Source organism: Lytechinus variegatus, chromosome 1 (genome assembly GCF_018143015.1).
Source record: "Lytechinus variegatus isolate NC3 chromosome 1, Lvar_3.0, whole genome shotgun sequence".
NCBI classification, from domain to species: domain Eukaryota; kingdom Metazoa; phylum Echinodermata; class Echinoidea; order Temnopleuroida; family Toxopneustidae; genus Lytechinus; species Lytechinus variegatus.
The window spans coordinates 91,761,326-91,785,931 of record NC_054740.1 but is presented as its reverse complement, the minus strand read 5'-3'; the positions used below and the strand labels follow the sequence as shown (position 1 = coordinate 91,785,931).

At 35.6% G+C, this 24,606-nt stretch overlaps 3 protein-coding genes across 6 annotated transcripts in view; 2 read left to right on the top strand and 1 right to left on the bottom strand.

Annotated features, from left to right (window-relative positions):
- Positions 1-726, bottom strand: part of LOC121428560 — a 44,207-nt gene extending 43,481 nt beyond the window's left edge. Inside the window, exon 1 of one of the 2 annotated variants that reach the window (XM_041625288.1) lies at positions 647-726. The gene's annotated coding sequence lies outside the window, so the exon portion shown is untranslated. Of the gene's footprint in view, positions 1-193; positions 311-646 lie in introns of those variants that run through there. The other variant, XM_041625279.1, reaches the window with a different exon arrangement.
- Positions 727-8,020: 7,294 nt separating this feature from the next.
- LOC121428553 (vacuolar protein-sorting-associated protein 25-like) lies at positions 8,021-17,134 on the top strand. Its single transcript, XM_041625259.1, has 6 exons — positions 8,021-8,084; positions 11,215-11,360; positions 11,585-11,638; positions 12,187-12,275; positions 12,995-13,070; positions 15,027-17,134. The coding sequence occupies exons 1-6, from the start codon at positions 8,035-8,037 to the stop codon at positions 15,137-15,139; spliced, it is 528 nt and encodes a 175-aa protein (XP_041481193.1). The 5' UTR covers positions 8,021-8,034; the 3' UTR covers positions 15,140-17,134.
- Positions 17,135-17,950: 816 nt separating this feature from the next.
- Positions 17,951-24,606, top strand: part of LOC121428536 (alsin-like) — a 46,431-nt gene continuing 39,775 nt past the window's right edge. For all 3 annotated transcript variants that reach the window (XM_041625238.1, XM_041625246.1, XM_041625230.1), the window contains exon 1: positions 17,951-18,324. In XM_041625238.1, the coding sequence (XP_041481172.1) occupies positions 18,314-18,324 (11 nt within the window). In that variant the 5' untranslated portion in view covers positions 17,951-18,313. The remainder of the gene's footprint in view (positions 18,325-24,606) is intronic.

Below are 24,606 nucleotides of genomic sequence, written 5' to 3'. Positions count from 1 at the left end.
CTTTTAGAGGGAAAGTAGAATTCTCGGGGGCGAAAGTTTCTGGTTTTGTACCCATATGTGGGGAAATATAGGTAGGACTAGGAGTACCAGGCGTTAGTGGGGAGTGACTCCATACGTACAGTATAAGACTTTCAGTCCCCAAAACGCCCCAGGCTAGTACAAGTTAGGCCTATGTAGAAAAAACTCAACTTACCTCTTGCTCTCCCTCTCCCTGTCTCTGTACCATACAATCTTTCAATCCTAATGCAATTGCTGGCATGCCATGGACAGAATTTCTCAAATGACGATTTCCGGCCAGGGCCAGGCCAGACCAAAAAAAAAGGAAATTAAAGAAATCACATTCGCTGCTCAGCTCAGTTCGATTCAGTCCACTTTGACTTTCTTTGCCTCGAATTTTCTTGTGAACCTTTGAATAAGAATTGTGTTACTAAGTTAGTGAAGTGTAACTGTAGTAAAAACCTGTCCTTGTTTTAATACCTGGTGGTGGTACGGTATGGACTCAAAAACAGTCAGAAGTTCAGACCAAATGGTCGTATTAAAGCTGCTGAGCACACAACAGTCAACAGAGAGTCGTCTCGTAGCAGAAATCTTACTTCTGTACTAGTAGTAATACTGAGTAGTAAGTAAAGTAGACTAGGCCTAGTACTTAGTAGTAGTTGAGTAGTCATGTTCATTCCTCTAATGTTGTTAACGTGTTCCTCCTGTCGTGCTCTCTGTCGATTCTCGATCTCTCGATCTCGTTTACGTTGGTATTTACGTTTGTGTACAAAAATAGTCAATGTAAAATCCCATAGATGCGCATGTCCCTCACTGATCTCTCCCCTACCTGGATGGGAACAATAACGCTGATTGGCCTATTCCGTGTTGAAGCACCGGAAGTTGGTACCTCCGCACGCCGAGTTCCCCCAAAAAAGCCAAAATCGGAGTAGAGTCTGGTACACGGCAATAGTGTCAATTCTTAATTATACTTACCAAATCAACTCTTATAACACCACTTTTCAATGTGAATTTATACCTGATACAAAGTTTAAGATGTCGTCCTGTGCCACGTATAATTGCACTTATTGTGACGACCGTGGAAACAGAGAAAATGGGATTACTTTTCACAGATAAGACAAGCTGGTGAACTGCATAGTTGTAGACTTTATGTAGTCCCATGTGCTCAAATACACGTGTGGTAATTCTAAATTACCAGAGCAAGTTTCCAAAACTTTAAAACTCCGGGGGGGGGGGGTTATCGATTGTTGTGATTTCTCTGGAAGCGTGAAGTTCAAACCATGATTCAAATAAGTATTCAGTTTATTAATGTTCACAAATGTCACCAAGTTTTATGAGTTTATCAATCATGTTTGGACAGAAGAATATCACGACTGAGACACGAAAATACTGACCGTGTAGCATGTATTGTGAAACTAAGTTAAGACTGAACATCTGCCGTTTGGAGGAGTTAAAATAAAAAATTTTTGCAAAGCATAGATCCTGACCGAAAAAGACTGATTTTGGGGACAAGGACTGGATCTACAAGGTATTCTGAAATACCTTGTATCTTTTATTTGTGAAAGGACAATAAAATTTACAAGCTATAGGTACATGTACGGTATAGGACTAGGACTTTAGGGGGCTTATGTAACTTGTGGCATGTGAATTTGTGATATTTCTCTGTACAATAGATCGAATTATTTTTTCCGAGAACTCTTTTTTTTAAGTACGTAAAAAAGACAGAGACGGATTTACAGACTTCTGAAATTTAACAGAACTTATTTTGAGATGCCGAATGTCTTAATTCAAAGAAAAAATGTCTCGGTGGAGCAAAAAAAAGGGGGGTTATCAACCAGAAATTTAGGGGGTGACGCAATAAAAATTATCTGACAAGCAAAAAAAGGTTATCAACCCAAAATTTAGGAAGGGATGCAAAACAAAAGAAATAATCTGACAAGCAACAAAAAAGGGTTATCAACCAGAATTTCAGGGCGGACCACAACGATTTTAGGGGGGTCCACCTGAATTTAGGGGGGATGCAGGAAAAAAATTGACAAGCAAAAAGAACAAAAAAAAAAGTTGTCAACATAAATTTTGGGGGTCTGTCCCCGAATTTAGGGGTACAGGACCCCCCCCCCCCCCCCCCCCCCGCTTCCTACAGTGTATATGAACAAACTGGGTAGAGGATAATTGAAGAGGGTCGATCGATGTGACAGAAGGAAAGAGAGAGAGAGAAGGTCAAGTCCACCTCAGAAAAATGTTGATTTGAATCAATAGAGAAAAATCAGACAAGCACAATAAAATCGGATGTAAAATTAAAAGTTATGACAATTCAAAGTTTCGCTTATTTAAAAAAAAATAGTGGTATGAACGAGCCAGTTACATCCAAATGAGAGAGTCAATGATTTCACTCACTATTTCTTTTGTGTTTTATAGTTTGAATTAAACAATATTTCTATTTTTACGAATTTGACGTTTAGGACCTCCTTGCCGAAAGCACAAAATGTTAAAATAATGGAATACCAACCGAGATGTGCATACAACTGTTTTGTGAAATGAAGCGAAACTTTAAAATGCCATAACTTTCATATTACATCCGATTTTGATGAAATTTTCAGGGTTATGCTTGTTGAATTTTTTTCTTTTTATTCAAATAAAGTTTTTGTTGGGTGGACTTGTTCTTTAAAGGGCGAGTCCACCTCATGAAAATGATTATTTGAATAGAGAGAAAAACACACAATAATGCTCAAAATTTAATCAAATTCAAAAATAAAATATGAAAGTTATGTTTTTAAAGTTTCACTTAAGCGAGTTTCGGTGTTACACTTGTTTGATTTTTTTTTTGGGGGTTGGGGTAGACTTAAATTAAAGGGGGGTTTCAAGCCCAGTGTTATAAGCCTTCATAACCTAGAAAGTCCTCGCCATATCGATCCTAAGATGGTTATTTGTAAAACCTCCAAAATACCCCTGACAAGTCAAGGCTTTCATCCATTGTTCCGTAGGTGAAAAAAACACCAACCCCTTCAAAATTATGTTTCCGAATTGTATACTTGGAAAGTACCATGGTTTCAAGAAAATTGCGAATTCTGGCAGCTTAAATATATGAAGTTTTGTATAAAAAGCAATGAGTGCTTCAGTGTGCAGACAGCTAGCGTATCGCTCACAATGCACATGCTAATGGAGCGATCGCGTTCCTTTTGGGGGAACTGGTATGGCGGACAATAGAACTCGCGGGCTTCAAACAAAGGACCCTCCCCGCATATCCAGTTAGGGGAGAGATCAGTGATGTCCCTCCACTGTACTTCCGCATTTTGATTTCGCTGCACTACTGTGTAAATACGTGACTGGAGTGCTCCTATGCACAAAATATCTTCAGAGACCCCAGCATCTGCTCAGATCAGCTTGTACAGCGTCATCTGCGGCGAAAGACTGCTTAAGTTTCTTATTATTCAGTGGTTGAACCCGGGACAAATTGATTTTAAAAGTCTTTGAATGAATGGAGTACATTTATTTCCAACAAATAAAGCACAAAAAAGACCCAATTTATATCTAGTATACAATGCCGGAGGTAAATATATAAGTGCATCACTGTTTCAATGCCACTGATAATTCAAGAATCGTCTGAATAGACACTGGACAAAGAACATAGATATATATGTATATCTATATATCTGTGACTATTGAATTACATGTATGACCTGCTCTCACATAATGAGCAAGTGTATAATAGGTAGCATTATCTTTTCTTCCTTCAGTTTTGCATACGTACTAATTGTGATAGTTCTTTCTTGTGTTAAGTATCTCTTCTTGTGCGTGTGTGTGTGTTGTGTTCAATGTTATGGATAGTGTACCACCAGATGAGATATGAAAGTGCATCCTATTGCCGGACACCTTTATTTCAGTGCTTTAAAAATGACAACTAGAAGAAATACAATCAAGAAAATTTCGCACTTGCTATTCCAAATATTATTATGAAAATTGTGAATATGATAAGATTATTTTACATTTACCAACCGTTTTCTTTGCATCGCACTTGCCACATACCCCTCCACGAAAAAACAATGATTAAAAAAATTAATCAGAAGAACTAGCTTATATTATCAAAATATGGGCTAAAGCAAGGCGCCTTGTGAACCGGGCTTACGAAATGAATAATTATGGCCATTATACAGACCACAAAATAAAGTTCCAATGACATAAAAAGAGCACAATGATGCAAATTAAAACTGAGAAAAGATCGCAGAAACTCTTTGAAAAATCAGTAACATTATGTTCAGAGACCATGCAGCATTCAAAGTTGTGCAATTTTCCATTCACATTTGAAATATAGTTTGGGTTGTTGTGTTAATGCCATTAAAATGGTAACATTTTAAAGATAGGGGAATTAGTGCTCTGTTAAAAATCCCGGTTAATAATAATAGGGAATTTATAATTTGCGCACATATCCACCTTGTTATGGTGCTCAATGCGCTCCTATATTACCCGGCTAAGCTAGGCGTTCATATAGTGAACACAGCTTTTTAAGGAATTACTTCCTACCGGTACCCATTTACCTCACCTGGGTTGAGTGCAGCACATTGTGGATCAGTTTCTTGCTGAGGGAAATTACGCCATGGCTGGGATTCGAACCCACTACCCTCTGTTTCAAAGTCCGAAGACTAATCCACTGGGCCACAAATAAAACTTTAAAAAGACAGAAATTATTACTGGCGGCTGGGACTCACGCACAAACAGTATGAACTGTTAAATTACGATGGGCTTTTAAAAACGCAATAAACAAAAATTAACCAGTGGCCGAGTGGCGCAACTACGGGTGTACGTGCCTCCCCCCCCCCCCTCCATTGGCTGGGGAAAAAACATGTGCGAAAGGAAAAAAGAGAAGAAAAACAAAGAAACCAACCATGGAGAGAGGGTATACCCCCCCCCCCCCGAGATTTAAGCCCGTGATTGCAGTGGTGTAGTTACGGGGGGAGGGGGGCCCGGGGGCACGTGCCCCCCTGAGATTCTGTGTGCCCTCCCCCTGAAAAAAATTGGCAGAGCCAAAAAAAGGGGGCAGAAAGAAGAAAAGGGAAAAGAATAAGAAACACAGAAGAAAAAAGAGAAGAGGAAAATAAGAAGAGGAAGACGAGTGAATGAAATAATGTGAGGGGAAGACTTGCCAAAAAAAATCTTTCATGTAACTATATTAATTTTTTGCTTGCGCTTCATCCCAGAATTGGCTGTTCGATGAGAATCATGTCTTGCTGAATAGGCTGATATGGAGCAAGTTTTTAAGTCATTATACAAAACATATTTTAGCTCGGACATCGAGCTTTCATTTTCTTTTTTTTTTCATTTACAAATTTAAGTGATCTCTATGGTCTATACATATCAGGATTTAAAGCTCACGCTGAGTCACATTGTTTGATTTGCCAAGTTCCTATTTTCTACGTGTACTCCATAATGTTCAATTAAAGAAATGTATTCAGAATGCCCAGATTCTAAATCTAAAACATGCGCGATAGCCTGCATGTTCTTTATTTAAAATGTACTTGAATTATCCAGTTTCACATCAGAGTATCAATTATTGTCTGCTCACGTTTTACGATCGCATTATTAATGATACCCAATTATATATCCTATTTATAATTTACAAAATATCAATAGAGTGTCCCGCTTTTAGGTCTAAAATCTAAAAAAAATCCTCTTGCGCGTCGCGCTCCCATCAGTTGTTCAGTTACATACCTATCCCATTTATTAATACAAAAATGCTTGTACCATTTTTTAGGTCGGAATATCAAAAAAAAAATCTTAGGTAGTTGTAAGCAGTCCTTAACAGGTCCCTTTTCGATAAAGCTAGAACAGTTAATAAAAATTTCTGCTCCCGCTTTGCATTCGCAGTAACAATCTAGTTACATACGAATCTTGTTCAGGATCACACACAACATTGCCCACAATATTACATGAAAGTAAAAAAAAAAATCCCTCGCGCTTCGCACTCGCACTTTTATAAGGCTTATGAGATTATTTCCTGTTTATGTTGTTTTATAAGAACGAAACTAAGAAGTGACTGATCGGGCAAAATATAGGTGGAGATAATTTTGGGACCCGTCCCCTATTGGCGATAGTCGGATCCGCCCTTGTGACACATACACAACTCGAAAAAATGGTGCCCCTTGAAAAAGCAAGGACCCCTTGCTACGCCACTGCGTGATTGCAACCATGAATTGACAAACTCTTATGAACATTTGAAATCAAGCCAAAGTAGCATTATGTTAATTTTATTTCATGATAACGGTAAATCATCAGTAACATTAACTGAAGAAAGAATAGAATATAAGAAGATAAGAAATATAAAGAGCAAATGAGGATTAAACAGTCCAGATTTTGTTTAATTAATACTCAGTTTCTCACTGGTTAAACATGATTGTGAGAATGAAAAAAAAATTGTATGATGATTATCGGGTTTAAGGGTGCTTAATGAAATTATTATAGGCCGTGCACCATAGACCACACACAATATACCCCCCCCCCCCAAATAAATAAATAAATAAATAAATAAAAATAAAAGTACAAAATCATCGACGGAATTGAGAATGAAAAATAATGCAGAAAAGAACGATTTTAAACAATATTTAAGATTATATTGGAAGATGATGGAACGTTCAAAATTTAGAGCCAAATTCATTTTTGAAATATTCATCAGATTGTTATGGAATAAAATGCGATTAAAAGTTTCCTATAGGCATGCATGATAAAAAGGATGATATTGTAAAATGCGAAATATTACTGCCCTTACTTGCCTCTTTGTTTCATTAAAGGCATTGCCGAGGCATTGATTTGGTAAATGTCATCAGTAACTCATCGTACACTTAACTTGAAATGTAGGGTATCTCTATATTTTTTGGGTACAAACCCCCACTTCCACAAAGATTCCGAGGATGTGCCCCACGCCAGTTTATTTAAAGGATGTTTTGATTGGTTTATAATCAAATTTATAACCACATATAAAAGTCATTGGTGTCATACAATTTATTATGCTTGATATAACCATTCTCTCATCCAGCAGATATTACCTTTGCAATAATTCGCTAAGTGTAGGATTTGTCATGGCCAAAATCTTGTAAGATGAGATAGTTCGCCGGGGAAATTTTTCATTTTAGAATGATTGTATTCATCCATCATAAAAGATCATAAATAGTGGTTGGCATTTGAATTCATATGATGCCCCCTTTTTTTGAAGGGGGGGGGGGGCATCTTCATGCCCGCCTGGGATTTCAGCTCATGAACAGGGAACATCCCTACAAATCGCTTGGTATATGGCGGGAAGCTGTAAACTTTTTAAAAAGTTGAACATGGGCATGTTATTCTATTCAATTGTGGATTTTTTTCTCCATCCATCTGTTTCTAACAATTTCTGAAATGAAAATAGATATAAGAACATTTATAGAGAACGTACAAAATAAAAATCGATGGTCTTTAATGTGACAATATAATCATGATCATGGTCATCTTGGACTCCGTCTTTATGATAATGACCATAATGATTCATAATAAATATTATGATGTTCAACCAAAGTCTACCTTAAATATTGGTCAATGGTTGGGGGTTTATCCCCCCCTTAGATCGACACCCATGATTCATGCGAACCGCAGTGCTCTTTGATAAACTTGAACTTTGATTAGGCCCATTCCATTTTTTGGGGTGTGTATTTGAGTTTTGTCAGACGTGTATCAATCAGATATGATTATTTACGTCTGGACCGACGTCACCATCCGAAAGAAGTGACCTGGGGAGCATTTGGCATTTCATGAAAGGACCTGTCGGACGTTTTATCCGACAAGTCCTGTTTTATCCGACAGTTACCATAGTAACAATGCTTCTCAGCCAATCAAAATCAAGGAAAGTTGCCAGGTCTGACAACTTGTCAGACAGAAATAACGCTCACCAGGGCTCGAACCTCGAAACTGAATACTTCCCAAACTTGGATTACAGGCGCACGCCACAACGCCCAGTGTGCTTCCCTTAGCTTCGAGATGGCGCTATTTCACTTACAACAAGGGCCTTGACTTACAATGGGGAACTTTGAGTGGCCATGGCAGTATGAATTTCCACCGTTTTTCTCGTAAGACTAGTTCTTATGTTCCATTAGTTAATATATTTAGCGAGTTTTAATGATCATCATAATTTTTGTGATTCTATATAGAGCGAATTTTGTGGTAAATGTAGTTAAACGATCACTGGTAATTCATTTATCATCCGAGTGTCGTCTACTGCTGTTCTCTTTCGGTCCCACATACCGTGTTTAATGTTGTAGTTGCGGTGTAAGGGTTTGCACTGCACTGTTAATTGTTTGCACACTAGCGTTTTCATATCATATGAATATGATTACTCACGACTACTACTAGTCTAGGCCCTAGTACGGTAGGGAAATGGGACTTCCCGGAAATGTTAGCTCCAGCTATGGTTGTATCTGAAGAGTTCTACTTATTTATATAAGTGTTAATTTGTGTTTATCTAAAAGTACATGTACTAAAGACTAGTCTAGAGTGGGGACTGTTGGCAGTGTTGCATAAAAGGGTCTTTCGAGTTTTGATCGTAGAAGAACCGTTACTGACAGTTTGAAAGTAAAACCAAGAACAATAAGCCAAACTTCTAGTTATATTTGACTATTGCCGCCAACTCGTTAGGCATACTATTTTCTTTTCTTCGACATGTCCTTTAAAATCGTTCCTCTCCTTTCTTTTTTTCCTCCTTAAATTTTAATTTAATTTTATTTGTATTTTGTTTTTTTCTAATTATTATTATTATAAAGACTATCGTATCTTACAGGTTATACCGCATGATACCGTCCTTTCTTACGACACTGTCCAGACATCGTCCTGTCTCTCTGATGTAGACAGGGGGCTCCCTTTGGGCACTCACACAACATGCGAGGTTAGTAATACTAACCTCGCACAACGCATGTGGTTTCATAGTGGACTTTGACGTTTTCATTCATCACACGAATGTGAGGGAATGAAAAACGCCAAACATTTCAGTATTTCTCCACTAATGAAAATTTGTTTTTATGATTTAACTTTTTTTTAAAATGAATTGGAAATTATTTATAAAAGTGTTTTTATCGCTTACCTCCAAGTCTCAACCAGGATACTCCGTTCGATCCGTCCTTAATACTGCGGTGGAAAGTATGCAAACAACAATCGAAAAGCAATTTTTCGTATCGAACATTCTCAATTCAAGTCGTCAGCGCATAATAGGAAATTGTACCAAAAATCAACAGGTTGCATCTCATGTATATACTTATTGGTAAAGTACGCCATCTTTTGACAAGATGATGATGAAAGTGGATTGAACGAGCAAGAAAATAATGCTGATCGCCTAGAATGCAGCTAGCTTGCAACACCGTAAACAAAGGTACGGTAGGCACTTAAGAACCAAGTTTGAAAGGACACTCGTAAAATTACGTCACTCTCGCGATGAATAATCATTAGATCGTGGACGTGCGTGTTCAATAAAAACTCTCTGCATGCATGCACTCAGTGTGTATTGAACACGCACGACCACGATCTAATGAATATTCATCGGCGAGAGTGACATAATTTTACGAGTATCCTTTCAAACTTGGTTCTTAAGTGCCTACCGACTTTGAAATAATATCGCGCGCCCTCTTTAGGCAAAAGTTGATATCAACGCTGATCAAGAGGCATCTACGTGAAGATCACGAAAAATGCTCTTATTTTATTAAAAAAAACAGCAAGGAGAATTCAACAAACGATCCATATGGTTCGGTAAGTGTCATAGCTCAAATATAATGCTTAGCTACGATGTAAAGTCATAGTTATTTTAGTAAAAAGGGTGTGAAAGATTCGCGTGCACTGGTGCATATGAATCCTTCACACACGAGACGATTTGAACCCTTGAGTGCCCTTTGGGATACTCTGTATAGTCTTGAAACTCGGAAAAGAAATAGAGAAATAAACTGTGAAAGAATCTCGCATATACCAATCAAATACATGTATGTCCATTTCATTTTGTAAAAAAAAAGTAAAATTGATAGGGGAGATTTGGATGATTCGAAATTTATGGGGGCATCCAAAATGAGGGCTTTAATAAATGAAATGGTGCATTGTTAAATCAAGGTTGTAAGTTAGATGGACATATATATATATATATATATATACACACACACACACACATGCATATACATATCTTTTTGTTTTTTTTCTTCCATTTCTTCATCTATTTTCTTTTTCATTTCTTCTCTTCCTTCCATTCTTCTTCTTTTTCTTTTTTCTACTCATCCTCCCTGTCCTTTCTTTCCCTTTACTTTTCTCTTTCCTTTTTTTTCTGTTTTCTCTTCTTTTTTTTCAAAATGGATAATTAGCTCTACTAAATGCAAGGAAAATCACCTAGAGAGAGATATCTTATTCTAAAACAAACAGAACAATGACCATCGTCTTATGTGGTCATCATACTCATACAAATGACATATATATACACAAATACACACATATGTATCTATATGAACAAATAAGTAATTAGATACTAATCAAATAGATATCTTTTCTCTCTTTCCTTCACAGATTAAGAAAAAAACAAACACTTTCCTGCTATCAAATTATTCTTTTTGGAAGCGTTTCTTTCTTTGACCGAAACGAAACTGCATTTTGGACACCAGGGTACTGAGAATTCAGGAGCCTAAGGATTTCCTCAGGATCGGCGATGTCTGCCTCGACAAGAAGCATTGACCTTTCAATTACATACTTCGGGCATTTTACAATGTAGTGTTCAACTGTTTCTTTCTCCGTACATGAATTGCAGTGTCCCGTAGGGTGTATTTCATTCGCCAGAGATCTTCATTTAGTCCTATATGACCTAATCAGAGTCGAAGGAATATCTTTTCTTTTGCTCGTTCTTATGAGCAAGTCGGTGTTTGTAAGACCGACTTTTGGATTACTTTATAGTGGGTGTTAGGGGAATTTTGCCATCTGGACTGCCATTGATAAACAGAAATTATAAATTTCATTTGTTGGCAAAACATTGCCAACCTTATTTTCTCCTACACAGGGAGTCCTATCAGAGAATATCATAACCTTCTTCATTGAATGAGTGATGTAATTGGTGAGTGGAGAAAATGGGAGTTTCGCAGAACAACCAATTAATATTGAGACCATAGCTTTCGTTCTACTTAGAGAGTAAATTACCCGTTATTGATGCTTCAATGTTGATGATTCTTTCACTTTTTTTTCCAGAATACAACCAAATTTGGAAACAAGGAAAAAACAACTACAAGCTTGGTGTGATCTATTTTTAGCATTTCATAAATACCACAGAATATACACAGTAGATCTGAAAGAAGCGGCAAGCAGTGAATTATTCAACAATACAAAGCTAAACCGTATCCTTTGAAACAAAACTTGTATGATTTCTTATTAAAAATCTTATAATTCTTAATTGCTTTTATTATATTTTTATTGATTATCATTACTAACAACTAAAACAATGACACAACAATAATGAATTAATAGTTATAATAAGAATAAGGAATCATTATTTGTTTCGGTACATTATCTGTGTTTTTTTCCAACATGGAGAATGCAGTCCTTAACTTCTCAACTTCAGGTAAATTGTCAGGAGAAGGAATATTATTAGTCTTGGAAGAGCTTAGGCAAAAGGGTGAGTTAATGAGGGATAAAAATATTCAAAATGCAAAGGAGAGAGTAAATATATATAAATATAGGTCATTGTGAAATAATTAGATAAGCAAATGAAATTTAGTGATGTAAATACATCAAGAACACTTGATTTGGCAGAATTATATTTGTGTGTTATGTTATCTGTAAAGTATTTTGTCTCACCTGCTTAGCAGAAGGGACATGTAGGTGCCGCTTTCCTGCTGATGGCAGCATCATGGCAACAAATTTTCACCAAGGTTAAGGTTTTAACGTGTCATCATAAGTTTGAAGGTATAAAGACCTATTTCATGAAAATTTGTGCATAAGGGTAATCAAGTGTTACTGATTATTTTAGCATGAGTTTAAATCAAGACTGTTGCTGTATTGTCTTGCAAAGTGAAGGCAAGAATTCCAGGGGTGTTCCACTTGTTCAAGCTTGTTCAAGCTTGTTCATTCATATATATTTATATCATATTTTATATATTCTTTTGAAAAAGAAGAATTTGAACATTTTGCACCTTGTTTTTTATTTCTTTTTCTTCCATGTAGGAAACATTGAATGGACAGACAAAGCAAAAACAAGATGCCTTGTAATGTGGAGGACACCTGAAGAATGGGGAAATCTCATTTATAAATGGGTTTGTATTAATGATTTACTCATTAAGTAGCTTAAAGAGAAATGCCAGTAGTTGCAGTAAACACTGATTTCATGAGAAAGTCTGTAAAAACAGGCTTAATTTTCAGAATATAATCGAGGATCTAGATCTGGTACAGTTACATAAGCTGAACTTTGTGAAATCTTGAAATCTACGCTGAAAAAATGTTCACACTAAAGATCACCAACACAGATAGACACACGTGGGACAGTGTATTAATATTGCTGGAATAAAGACCCGACGGAAGTGACCGAATCCGCGCTTATTTTGCTTATTTCTCAGCAATTACACAATTTCTTCCAGAATCCTTTGGCACATATTATTTATTCATACAAACAGACACTTATGTGGTCATTATATCAGATTCTGTCAAAAGTCATTTTGAGATCGTTACCAAAACTGGAATTTATCTTTAACAAAACTTTCTCTCTTAGTGGCAAAATTTGCAAGTAACTAATATACAGAACTGGAATGAATGTCAACTGCAAACTTTTTATATTGATGTGCAATAAACTTTACTTTGAATCATTAAAAAGGAATACTCCTTTGACCTGAGAACTTTCTAATTTGAAAACAGATTATTTATTTTTCGGACTTCCCAGTACAACATCCTTACAATGTAGGTCTATAATTTATTATGAATTCTTTTGCTTAATAATCAGTCATATCTTGAGACAGGATTTTCTTTTATTTTTTTCTAGGCAAGTAATAATGGAATGAACAACTCAGTGTGTACTCTTTATGAAATAGCACAAGGAGAAGATACTAGGGATGAAGGTATATATACATTCCACAGGTTTCATTTTAGTTCTTTTCTAATTTCTTCATGAATGATACTAACAAAGTAACTGATAAACAGTTGTAAAGTTGTGCTGAACTCAATACAAGTTTAGTTTAAATGGGTCAACAACAATATACATTTACAAAGTAAATGAGGCAGAGTAATGTTTTGTATTTATATTCATCAGCATGCTTGTATGTTTTACAATTAATTAATGAGTAACAGAAATTTACATAGATGCTCTGGAAAGTCAGAAAGTTAGGGCATTTTGTAAATTTGCAAGAGTGTTAATCTTAATTCACTGAAATTTGTAAACTACCGCCTCCGTAAAGTAGAAATGAAATAAATCGCCCAAAGGAGGAGTAGAATCATTTATTAAATGATTAAGTACCCATATTCACTGTATGAAATGGTTAAGATGCTAAATGATATTATTTCCCTGACTGAGTTTGGCCTTTCTGCCATCCCAATTTGTAAGCAGTTCAAGGAAGCAATATTCTTGCCCATCTTTTTTTGTAAATTTATGTCTTGTTTTTGACCCATTTAAACTTGTATTGAGTTCAGCACAGCATGGAGGAATTTCTGAAATGTGATTGGCAGAATCTCCAGACCGTATTGGGAAATATTATGCAAAAGAAATGAATATCTGAAGAAAGTAATGAGAGCATGCTACTGTTATAATGTTATTTCTCTTTAAAGATCCAGACTGGACCCAAAAGTGAAATTGACAAATCAAATCAAACACCAAGTAATAATAATAATAATAATAATAATATATAGCACTTATGAGGTGCCGATTTATCTAGTTTCCTATTCAATGTCGCATTTTATATTACCCCGGCTGTAGCTTTAGCTGCTAAAGGCACTTGGTGCATTCAAGGAATTGATCCTGCTAAGTACCTATTCACCTCACCTTGGTTGAGTGCAGCACAATGTGGATAAATTTGAAAGCTTATAGACAACTAGACACAGCAATGCAAGCTCACTTCTTACCAGCAGAATCTTTTGCCAATGAATTGCTTCGAAAATAGGCTGCCTTGTGCTTTTCACCGGGGTCAAGACTGATGTCACGTTGCGTTAGAAGTGTTGTGATTCCATAGGTTTATACACAGAAAACTGGGTGATTTTTCTGCTTTTCAGATTATGCATTTTATTTTGTTCACATCTATTGCATAGATATATATATGTATATATCTTTTCCTGCAAGCTTGAATTGATGAAAGCTACAACTTTGGACTATTTTTTGTCATACATATATTCTATTTACTGCTTATTTGTTACAGCTATCCAATACTATCTGCTTTCAGATTTTGTGTATTAGCTTTTCCTGACTTGGCAATTAAGGCTCAGTAAGAGCAGAAAAAAAAGAAATCGCTAAAAACCTAGTGAAGAGTTGTAGGTTTCCATCTAGTTGAGCACTGAATAATTGCCAGTACCATTTTCTTCTGCAAATTGAAAAAAAAACTACTCCATAATCTGAAAAACCCAGAATTACCCAGTTTTCTGTGCACAAATCTGCTGTATGGTATCACAACGCCTCTAACACAACAAGACGTCATTTTCTTTGAGTTTTTCTTAAGCAAAATACTCAACTCTGAAGCGGAGAAACTTACAAGCTTAGAAGCTTGGATATTTTCCATTTGTCAATATCACTATTAGTTCCGGTCTGGGTCTTTTAGCATTGCTGTATTTATGTTGGCATTTTTTATCTGTTGAAGGTTTGTATAATTTAGCTCATGCTGCAAATCAATCTTGAAATAATTACATTCTATCTTTAAATCTGCACATTACTCATCCTTTTTTAGACCACTTCTCCTGTTTAAAGTTACAAAGGAGTCTCTGATTTGGTTGATATTAATCTTGCTGGTCGTCTTTGCTGGAGTATCAGAAATATTTTTAGTCAAATGTAAGCGCACATTGAAACCATTCTTCAATTCTGTTATATCTTTCAGAGTTCTATGGACTAGAAGATTGGCTGCTGAAAAGATCATTGAAATGTCTGGAAAGACAAAGGAAAGCAGAACTTATGTCTTTTGATGGGAACGAAGGGGTTAAATTTTTTTAGCACTGATATTTATAGATAAATGAAAGTAGTTGCATTAAACATAGTTTCATGAGAAAGTCTGTAAAATAAATAAAGATGACTTGTTGCTATATCAATATGGATCGAGATCTGGAAAATCAATTACTTACTTTCCTGCTTGGGAATATGAATTCTCCAACAACAATCTGCAAAGCAAAATAATATTGGATGAAAACGTTCAGCACTAGACCATATATTTGTGGCTTTTGTTTCCGGTTGATGTTATTTTCCTATGGTTGCAATGCAAGCCAAAATAATCAAAATCAGAATGCAGATACATATAACAAGCTTCATCATATGATAGTGATAAATATATCATTAAGAACTTGAAATACTTTCAATATTATTTACTTGGAAGATTCTTTGAGAAATGTTTTTAATCTATAATCTGGAGATCTTAGAAAATAATTGTCATCTTTTTTATGTATGTAAACTCAAACTTGCTCTTATGACATGAGAGAATTTAGGCAGATGATGAATGTAATAAAACCTGTTTATTTTTTAAGCTTCTGAATGTGAGGTGATTTCAACGAAAAATATTTACTGATAGTGTTAATTAGTGAAAATGCATAGAATTTGCATTATTGTATTGACTTCTTTTCATGGATATATAGTAATTCTGGCTTCCGATATTGTTTTTCAAGTTCTTGCATGCTCTTGCAAGACAGTAGGGTATTTATTTGTTTTATTATGCAAATTTCAGTTTATTGTTAGTTTGGTAGCTAGCTCTTCATATTTTGCTGATTTCTTTTTTATATCCCATTTTCTAAACTGAGATACAGTTTAATTGGGCCCATTTTATGGTTCTTGTTCTATCATGTGGAGAAATTGATAATATTGTGAACATATCATTTAGGGCTTCCTAAAATCATAACCTTTGTAAAATTTTAAGGATCTGTTTCATGAAAGTTTTCAGCTGTGACAATTTCACTTAAATATTGTGTTTTGATTCAATCAGAAGCAGTGATCTCTAATTTTGATTGTAGTATTTAACTTTTTGGTACTGAAACCTTTCATGAATAATTTGAGATTCTTGGATACAGAAAGACGTTTCAAGATAAATTAATTTGTAGTAAACACTGATGTCATGAGAAAGTCTGTAACACCAAGATTGATTGTCACTATATATATCATCTAGATCTGGTACTTCATATGAACAGATTTTTGAGAAAGTTTGAAGTCTAAACTAAACAAGAACAGCATTAAAGTTCACCAACACAGATTTTCACAGGAACAAAAAATTGACTGGAATGTCATGATTACTTTGCTAATTTCCCAGCAATTATATTTCTTCTAAAATCCTTTGGCTTTGGCACCTATTTTTATTTATAAATACAGACTCTTAGGTGGTCCTTTATTTGGATTCTTTACAAACTCATTTGTAGTTGTTGTTGCCCCAATTGACATTTGACTTCAATGTTTAGCTTTTTGGCAATCCTTATTTGTTTACTGTCTCTTTATTGAAAAATGAAAGAAATGAATGTTGTCTGTTTATCACTGTTTTGTAAAGTTATGCAAACTTGAAAACACATTTTCTTATTTTACATTCTAATTTGATTACAAATTAGTGTTGTACTTTTATGTTGCTGCTTTCCCTGTTTTGTTCAAATCAACATGTTGGGGGTCGACCTTTCAAAAGAATAGACACTCTCCTTATCAGTAGAAGTGATATTGAATTAGTGCCCTCTCATGTCTACCATGTCCAAAGGGTAGGGAGAGTGTTTTATAAAGAGTTTGCTCCTTATTCCAGGGCAAGTTGGAGGAGCAATTTTGTAGAAAAATAAAATCATTTTGTACTAATTTCCATTCTAGTAGCATTGAATGGTCTGTAACTGATCATGCATTTGTGTTTAAAACATAAAAATACCTGACTTTTGCTATGTTGAATATTTTGTGTATTATAAGCCTATATTAATAAATGTACATATTATTTTAGAACGACTCAAAAGCAGGTTTCATTTTGCCTTTATACAATAATATTAACCTATTTGATACATTGCTTCTTGTTTCTATAATGGTGTGTATTGAGTTAGATCTTTTTTTTTTGTTAAGTATAAGAAATGTGGCAGTTGAAGGAAGGAAGGAGTGGGAGAAGGGGGTAGCCTAAAGCTAAGGGAGGGAGGAGGGAAATGAATTTGAGAAGATAATAAAGAGGGAGGGGGTTGGTAAGAGTCGGGGGGGGGGGGGGGAAGAGGCCGTGGCAAGATGAAAATGAAGAGGGGCAGCTTAAGTGATGTTAGAGAGGGAAAAAGAAATGAGAATTGGTAGCTATTGCATAGCCTAAGGAGGCAGAGAGTGAGGGGAATGGAATTAGAGGGATACAAAAAGGGAATGCGAGACAAGGGAAAGGGTGATAGAAGGAGGTAGTATATCAGTGCAGGGAAGAATATAACAATAGGGGGTGGATTGGATGAGAGACTTATGCTATTTTCTAGCTCATTTCAACTTCTTGTAACTTGAAAAAAACATCTTTAAGAGTTGGAAAAACTTGGAAAAATTGTATTTTGTCAATAAAAAAAATGTTTATGTAGGCTTACTATGAAAAAATAATGGATGGGCATCTTGCTACTTAACTAGTATCTATTTTAGGGTCTGTGACCATTTTCTTTTTTTTTTGCATGGAAGATACCATATTGTGTCCGCAGTCGAGAATCGAAATCGAGATCGCGTCGAAAAGGATCCTTTCTCTCCACCGTACCGTACCGGGTATACGGTGCGGCTAATCCTCTTGATCTTGCTGTGCCATCAGATTAATTCGGCTCCTTTGATTCTATTCTAAGCTTCTTTAACTACAGATGCCTTTGAAATTGTTTATGAATCGTTTAGCCTATAGATGTTAACAGTTTGAATTTCCCAACTACTCTAATCCTGCTCGACGCTCGTAGCCGGAGGAGGCGGCACGGCATGAACTTTGCCTCTTGTTATTCTGACCGTGCCCTGAACTTTCCCGTGAGAATTTTGGAGAAACACGAATCTGCGACATGTTCAAAGTGCTCATAGCTCCTGTACAGTAGCTCTGTTCGTGTATTGCAGATGCAGAGAGGTCGAAAATCGAACTGATGTCGTGACCGAAATAAACGTGTTTAGAGTGGAATATTGATTGGGAGGAGCAGAGAGCCTTTGAATTCCAGCATATTAAATCAGCTAGTTGGAAACATGGAAAAAGTGTAAGGCCTATGTTATACTTTTAATTGGAAAACAAAGGGGTGCTAATCAGTTTTGCAATGCAATTGCCAAGGCAATGGGTGACTTTATTCAACTAATTTCAAAATTCAAGCAAATTTCCCCACCAGAATTTGAAAATGTCATCATAACAAGTCTCTCAGACTCAGTTACATTTCAAATTCGAGGTCGATAAACAATATGCCCACTGCTTTTTTGTTGATTTATTAGACTCTTTTTAAAATCAATTTTTTAATCGACGCTTATACTCGGGGGGGGGGGGGGGGGGTGGGGCACTTACATGTACATTGACAAGTGGATACTACGCGCTACCAAAAAACACGTAAAAAGGATGTCTTTTTCAAGATAGGGCATGTTACGTACGTAACGTGATAAGGGTGTCAAAAACACAAAAATAATGAAAAATGGGTATCTATTTCGCTAGGAAAGCTACGTGTTTAGGGTCAAATTTGCGGGGATGATAAAACAAAATTAAAATGTTTTATAAAGGATGTCCTTTTTGCCCCAACACTACATCTCATTTGCGCAAGATGTGGAAGGTGGGGCCGTATTAACCAAATGATGTGTAACGGTAAAACCGACGAACGACGGACCCACGACAACAAATTGTGTAGGGGTTCATTTCAGGGAATACTTGCCAAGAGTATCGTTTTGTTTCCAATACTTGTTAAGGATAGGGTTTCACAAATACTTGTTAAGGGGTGCATTTTCAGAATATGGAAAATAGGGTGCTTTTCGAGACCCCATGGTCGCGCATGGTATCCACTCGTCAATGGAAGTGGCCCCTCTGGGCTCTTATAACAAAAGAATTTTATTCATGAACTGTTTTCAGTATTTTGTTTACTTTAAATGGGTGAATAGAATTCATGACTGCAAATAAATTATGCTTTGCAGCTTTTCTGAGTATAAAGAAGAAATAAAGTAGGTAAAAGTAGAAAAGACAGTTCTTGCAAAGACCTTTTCCATACACTCTACCCCACCCAGTTATATCTATACGTGTTAATGTTGGATCTTTATTTTTTACAGTTAATAACCAATGATGGCGCCTATCCTTCGGATGTGGGGATTTTTTCAATTTTGTCTTTAATTTATTTTCTACATATTCTATTTTGAACTAATTTTTTTGTCTCGCCTGCATAGCAGAGTGAGAATAAGATTTGGAATTTTCAAAATAATTTGGCAAGTAAGCAAAATGGATCCTCTTCAGCCGAGGTGGCAACACCTCTCACCTCCACATACATGTAATAACTTACACATGTACATGTAGGGCAGTATCCGGGAGGTAAGTCAGTAAAGTAAAGATCAGCAAATGGATAAACATACTTTCAAGTTACTACATTACATATAGGCAAAGATAAAGCTCATTTGAGGTCAACGAACTGAGGATTTTAGTATCAAATGAATTTTTCCCATTCTATTAGAAATGATTAATTGACATTGTTTTCAGAGCCCTCACTGCTAGGAGCTGCATATGATGTAGTGCAGGCAAGACTGCCCTGGAAGACGTTCCACTGAACTGAGTGCATTAGTTGAGTTGGCCAGGGGACCATCAATATTATAGTGATCAAGATTGCTCTTCTCTTTCATGGCCAACAGATGCATAAAATTGCAATCAGTAGACTGCTAAAAACACAAATTGAATTTGTATTAAAATTTCTGATATTTTTTTTACTGGAATTAATTTATTTGTAAATTTGATATACACATGTGTGCTTTGGGAAGAAGTCACTGTCACCTTGGGTCCCTACCAAGCATTGGAATAAAATTCACCTGCCTGACCTCATTGATGCTTCTCTCCTTGCCCCATCTACTGTACAGTATACATGTAGTATTAATTAGTAAAACTTTGACTGCAAGAATTACACATGTATGCATTGTAGGCCTACTTGACAAAAATGACATCCTTGTACCGTGTATGTCAAATTTTACCTTACATGTATTTCTCTACCACTAATAAAATGTTGATCTCTGTGAATAATGGAGAGGAAGAAGAAGAAGACATATTAGTTACATGTATAAACATTGTTTTGGAGTGTTACTTGTACAGTGTAGGTAATTGATGATGATAATGATCACAATGATTTTCTTCAGTTTAGCCACAGAGTAAATACAAAATGAATAATAGCAGGGTGCTACATGTACATAACTTTTGAAAAGCACTTGCCCAGTTGGGAAAGTAAATTCTTAAATATTTGAAATATACTTGCCCATAAATCTATTTCACTTGCCCGAAAAAATCATTGAAAAAATAGTTTTACCTAAATTTAAAAGAAGTTTTGCAGTTTTATAAACCATTGATATGTCTCTCTTTTGACATGAACCGATCTACCTTGTTATTGCAATTTCTTTTTCAAAATTGATTTTATCTTGCCTGCCATGACTAAAATTAGGGTCAATATCAATATCATGTCGACCCTAACTTTGGTCATTGTACTGGAAGAATTTCACTTGCCCAATTCGGGCAAGTAGTTTTGGTCTTTACTTCAAAACACTTGCCCGACCGTAACTTTTACTTGCCCCGGGCAATCGGGCAGGTACTTATGTAGCACCCTGTAATAGTAATAATAATAAATAATGATCATAATAAAGATAAATATTATGATTGTGATGATTTTTTTTGCACAAACTTGCAGCTCATTTTCAGCTTTCATTCTGGAAAAAGCACATTTCATGATGTGTTTTCATGCAATACTTTGTCTTTGATGTGAAAACAGTGATTTAATGTCCAATGATAATGTTATCAAATTATTATGCCAAGTGAGTAGGCACCTCTTTTGGGCATTTTGGGGTAATGTAATATATCCTCTGAATTACCCACAAAGACTGGAGGTAACATTGATTTTGAAGTTGCCTTTTATTTAAAAATTATGAATCGATGAAAGTGAACGATGTACCTTACATGTTCATGGATGTCTGTTACTCAAGATGAGTCATGGACTGACATATTATTAACAGATTTCCAATTACATCTTTTAAAGCTGCTATTTTTAAGGTAACATTGGTTTACAGATTTATTAAAGACTTCCTCTTATGAGGCTAAAGTGTGCTATCCCAGTTGCCACATCCCAATTCTCACTTTAGTTCATGGCTTGAAACATTTTGACAAATGTTGAGAACATGATAAAGGTTCGTTTTAAATTCAGAATTTCTTGCAGTCTGTGATTATTTTGCCTATGTTGGAACAAGGTGTGTTTTTTTATTGTTTTTTACCATCTACACGTACATGTACATACACTTGTACATGTATGGCTGGCATTCAATTGAAAGAATTTAGCAAAATTCTGAAACTTGTATTCAGATCACATAATTATTTTTCTTTTTCAAGCCAAATTTAAGAAATACTTTATGATAAACATTGTGACTTCATAAAGTTTAAGCCAAAGAATGCACAATGTATGTATCCATCTGTGTGCAGTACAGTATGTATGACAGCGCAAGTTTGTAAACTAAGTTTTCACAGGCCAGACCTAAGCAAGGTAGGCTGCTGACTTAGATTTATTTTTTAAAGCGAAATGCTTCTCCACCAAAATACCAAAGATAGATATTAAGAGTATTTTCATAAAGATACTGAGTAAAATCTTTATATTCTGGCTTCTATCCAATTGTATACAGGTCTAGTAATTGTGTACATGTTCATAGAAAATCATACCTTTTTAAAATTTGCTTGTTGGGTGTCATAATATACATGTAGAACATGAAATGAACTAAAATTTTGATAAATTTCAGATATCGGCATCTGCACGATGACCTGTCATGATAGCCTTTCTTCAAATTGTTTTTACTCACTCATTTGTGAAATAGGCATCACAAGAATGACACACTTGTATAAATGACTCTTATTTGAGATGGGCCCTGTTGAGATGTGGGCCCTTGTGCATAAAAGTTACTATTGTAGCAGAGATGCCAAGTTCAAAGACCAGCTATGTGTGAGATTTTCTGTGAATCTGAGTGAGATCACAGATATTGGGATAGGCTGTGATTGTTGTGTGAGACAGTTTTGAGGGGATGAACAAGAGTCCAAAATGCTTGAGTCTCACGCATAATGCATGAGACTTGGTAGCTCTGTTGTGGTAACCTTGCCAAACAATAGTAACTACCATGGCAACATGGCCCAACAGCCAATCAAAATCAAGGATTCCATTAAAGGTACCATTAGATGCCAAAGTTCGTATAATTCATGTGCAAACAGGACCCTGATGTGTAAATGCTTGGTAAGATGATCTGATGTGCACTGTGCACAATGCTTGATGGTCTCATGCTGAGTCAGTCAAGATCTCATGCATAGGTTGTCTTTGACCTTGGAATCTTCAGCTACTTACATAAATATTTTACAATTTTGTCAGAAATGGTCAAAAGAAAAAACCTTTTGTGCATGTACATGTACATGTGGTCATGAATGTATGTTGTACTTTACTATCTTCTCAAGATGTAGACATGCTGATACATAGATAGATATACATGCCCTTCTCATTATGTGAATATTGTAAATGAATATGTTGAAAGGTATTGGACATAAAGTGTCAGTCAAGAATTATGATTTTAACTATTTTGTTTTCATTAAAGAAATATTTGAAGAGTATCTAGTAGTCGTCTAAACTGTAGTGCATATTGCATCAAAACAGAGAGGGAGAGACAGTCACAAAGGTTGCACTGTATGAAAGATGCACTACATGTATACTGTACATGTAATGCATAGTGGAGGCATTTAATGTGCAGTACAAGTGCATTCAAATCTGTTTAACCTACAAATTCTGCAGTGAAATGGGTGTGAAAATGCCAGTCTGCCAGGTGTGTAGTGCTATACAATGTACATGTATGTAGGAATATATACATGAACATTTATTACATGTACAGTAGACTAGACATCATGTTGAGTACATCATAGGAATTAGAAAATATTTGCCATAATATGCTATTTAATGAGTAAGGCTTGGCATATTGAAATTCACTGTATTCACATCTTGATTTACAATGTACAGTATGTCTCCTTTGCATATTTGCCAATATTGTTCTTTTTGGTACCTTTTTCGTACATGTGCATACATGTATAAAGTATGAAGACATCAAATATATACGGTATATTTAATTTCAAGCAGAAAATTATGACAACATACATCTACATGTATTCATAAACTCATTCTATACTATAACCAGTGATACTACATGTAAATAGTGTTGGCTTTAAAATACTGGAATGATTTGCCACTTACATTGTACAAAGACGGCCTCCATCACTAGCAATTTTCAGAAAAAGGTATTAAAACCCATTTTACACTTGTAGTTTATATAATTCCTTGAAATAAATTGATTGTAATGCGAGTGATTTGGGGGGGGGGAAGTGCAGTATTAATAATGACATGTACAGATTACACCAGTGACCAATCACTAGAGTAGCCAAGATGCTAATTAATTATTAGCTTGACTTTAGTCCGGCTTCCATGCTGGCACACAAGCATTTCAAGGAATACATCACTGCCAGGGCAGGTAGCCATTTACTACACCCCACAGTACATGTATGTGATTTGGTTGATGACACTTTCTTCTTCCACGAGTCTAAGATGACGTTGTGTACATGTAGGATGACTCACTCACCATTTTGGTGTAGTGTAACTGATCTCAGTCAGGCGATGTCGTCACTGCCATCTTGACACATTAGTTCTGCCTACTTGGGCTGAAATGCATAATGTCTACGAGGTAATGGTGTTGGGATTGCTCATTCCAGCCCCATTTGGTCACATTATGTCATTACCCAGAGTGTCATACATAGTTACAGACAAACCGATGATCATAAATCATAAATGTATACATAATTAGTAATCCAAGTGTGCAAAGATATACAGTTGATAATTATGTGTATTCTAAAAAGCGTATTGTATAGCACTTTTAACTGCATTAATATACATGTGTATAGAGAGCTTTTATAATTTTTAAGGAAAATTTTTTTTTTTTAGATTGTTCTGTGGGCCTGATTTTGCCACCTTCATACAGTTGTAATTTGCACACTACATGTACTAATGTACATTTAGGAGAAAATGCATATATTCATGTCTGATACAGTATTTTTACAGGTACTGCACGTGTACATGTACTAAAGTTCTGAATCAGATGTATTTCGTAAAAGGACATGGCTCTCTATGTATTTTTCCATTTCAAATGAATAATTGAATTGAAACAGTTGTATCAATTTCTAGAATCTAGAGACAGTTTGTTACATATTTCAAAACTGATCAATACCATTCACACTGCCCGTGGTGTGGAATGAGGTA

What these genes read in the sequence shown, in the direction of transcription:
- LOC121428553 (XM_041625259.1), top strand. Translation starts at nt 8,035, where the DNA reads ATGGGGAACTTTGAGTGGCCATGGCAGTATGAATTTCCACCGTTTTTC. An exon ending in GGAAGAGCTTAGGCAAAAGG is followed by an intron (nt 11,639 to 12,186) that starts GTGAGTTAATGA and finishes TCTTCCATGTAG; the next exon opens with GAAACATTGAATGGACAGAC. An exon ending in GAAATCTCATTTATAAATGG is followed by an intron (nt 12,276 to 12,994) that starts GTTTGTATTAAT and finishes ATTTTTTTCTAG; the next exon opens with GCAAGTAATAATGGAATGAA.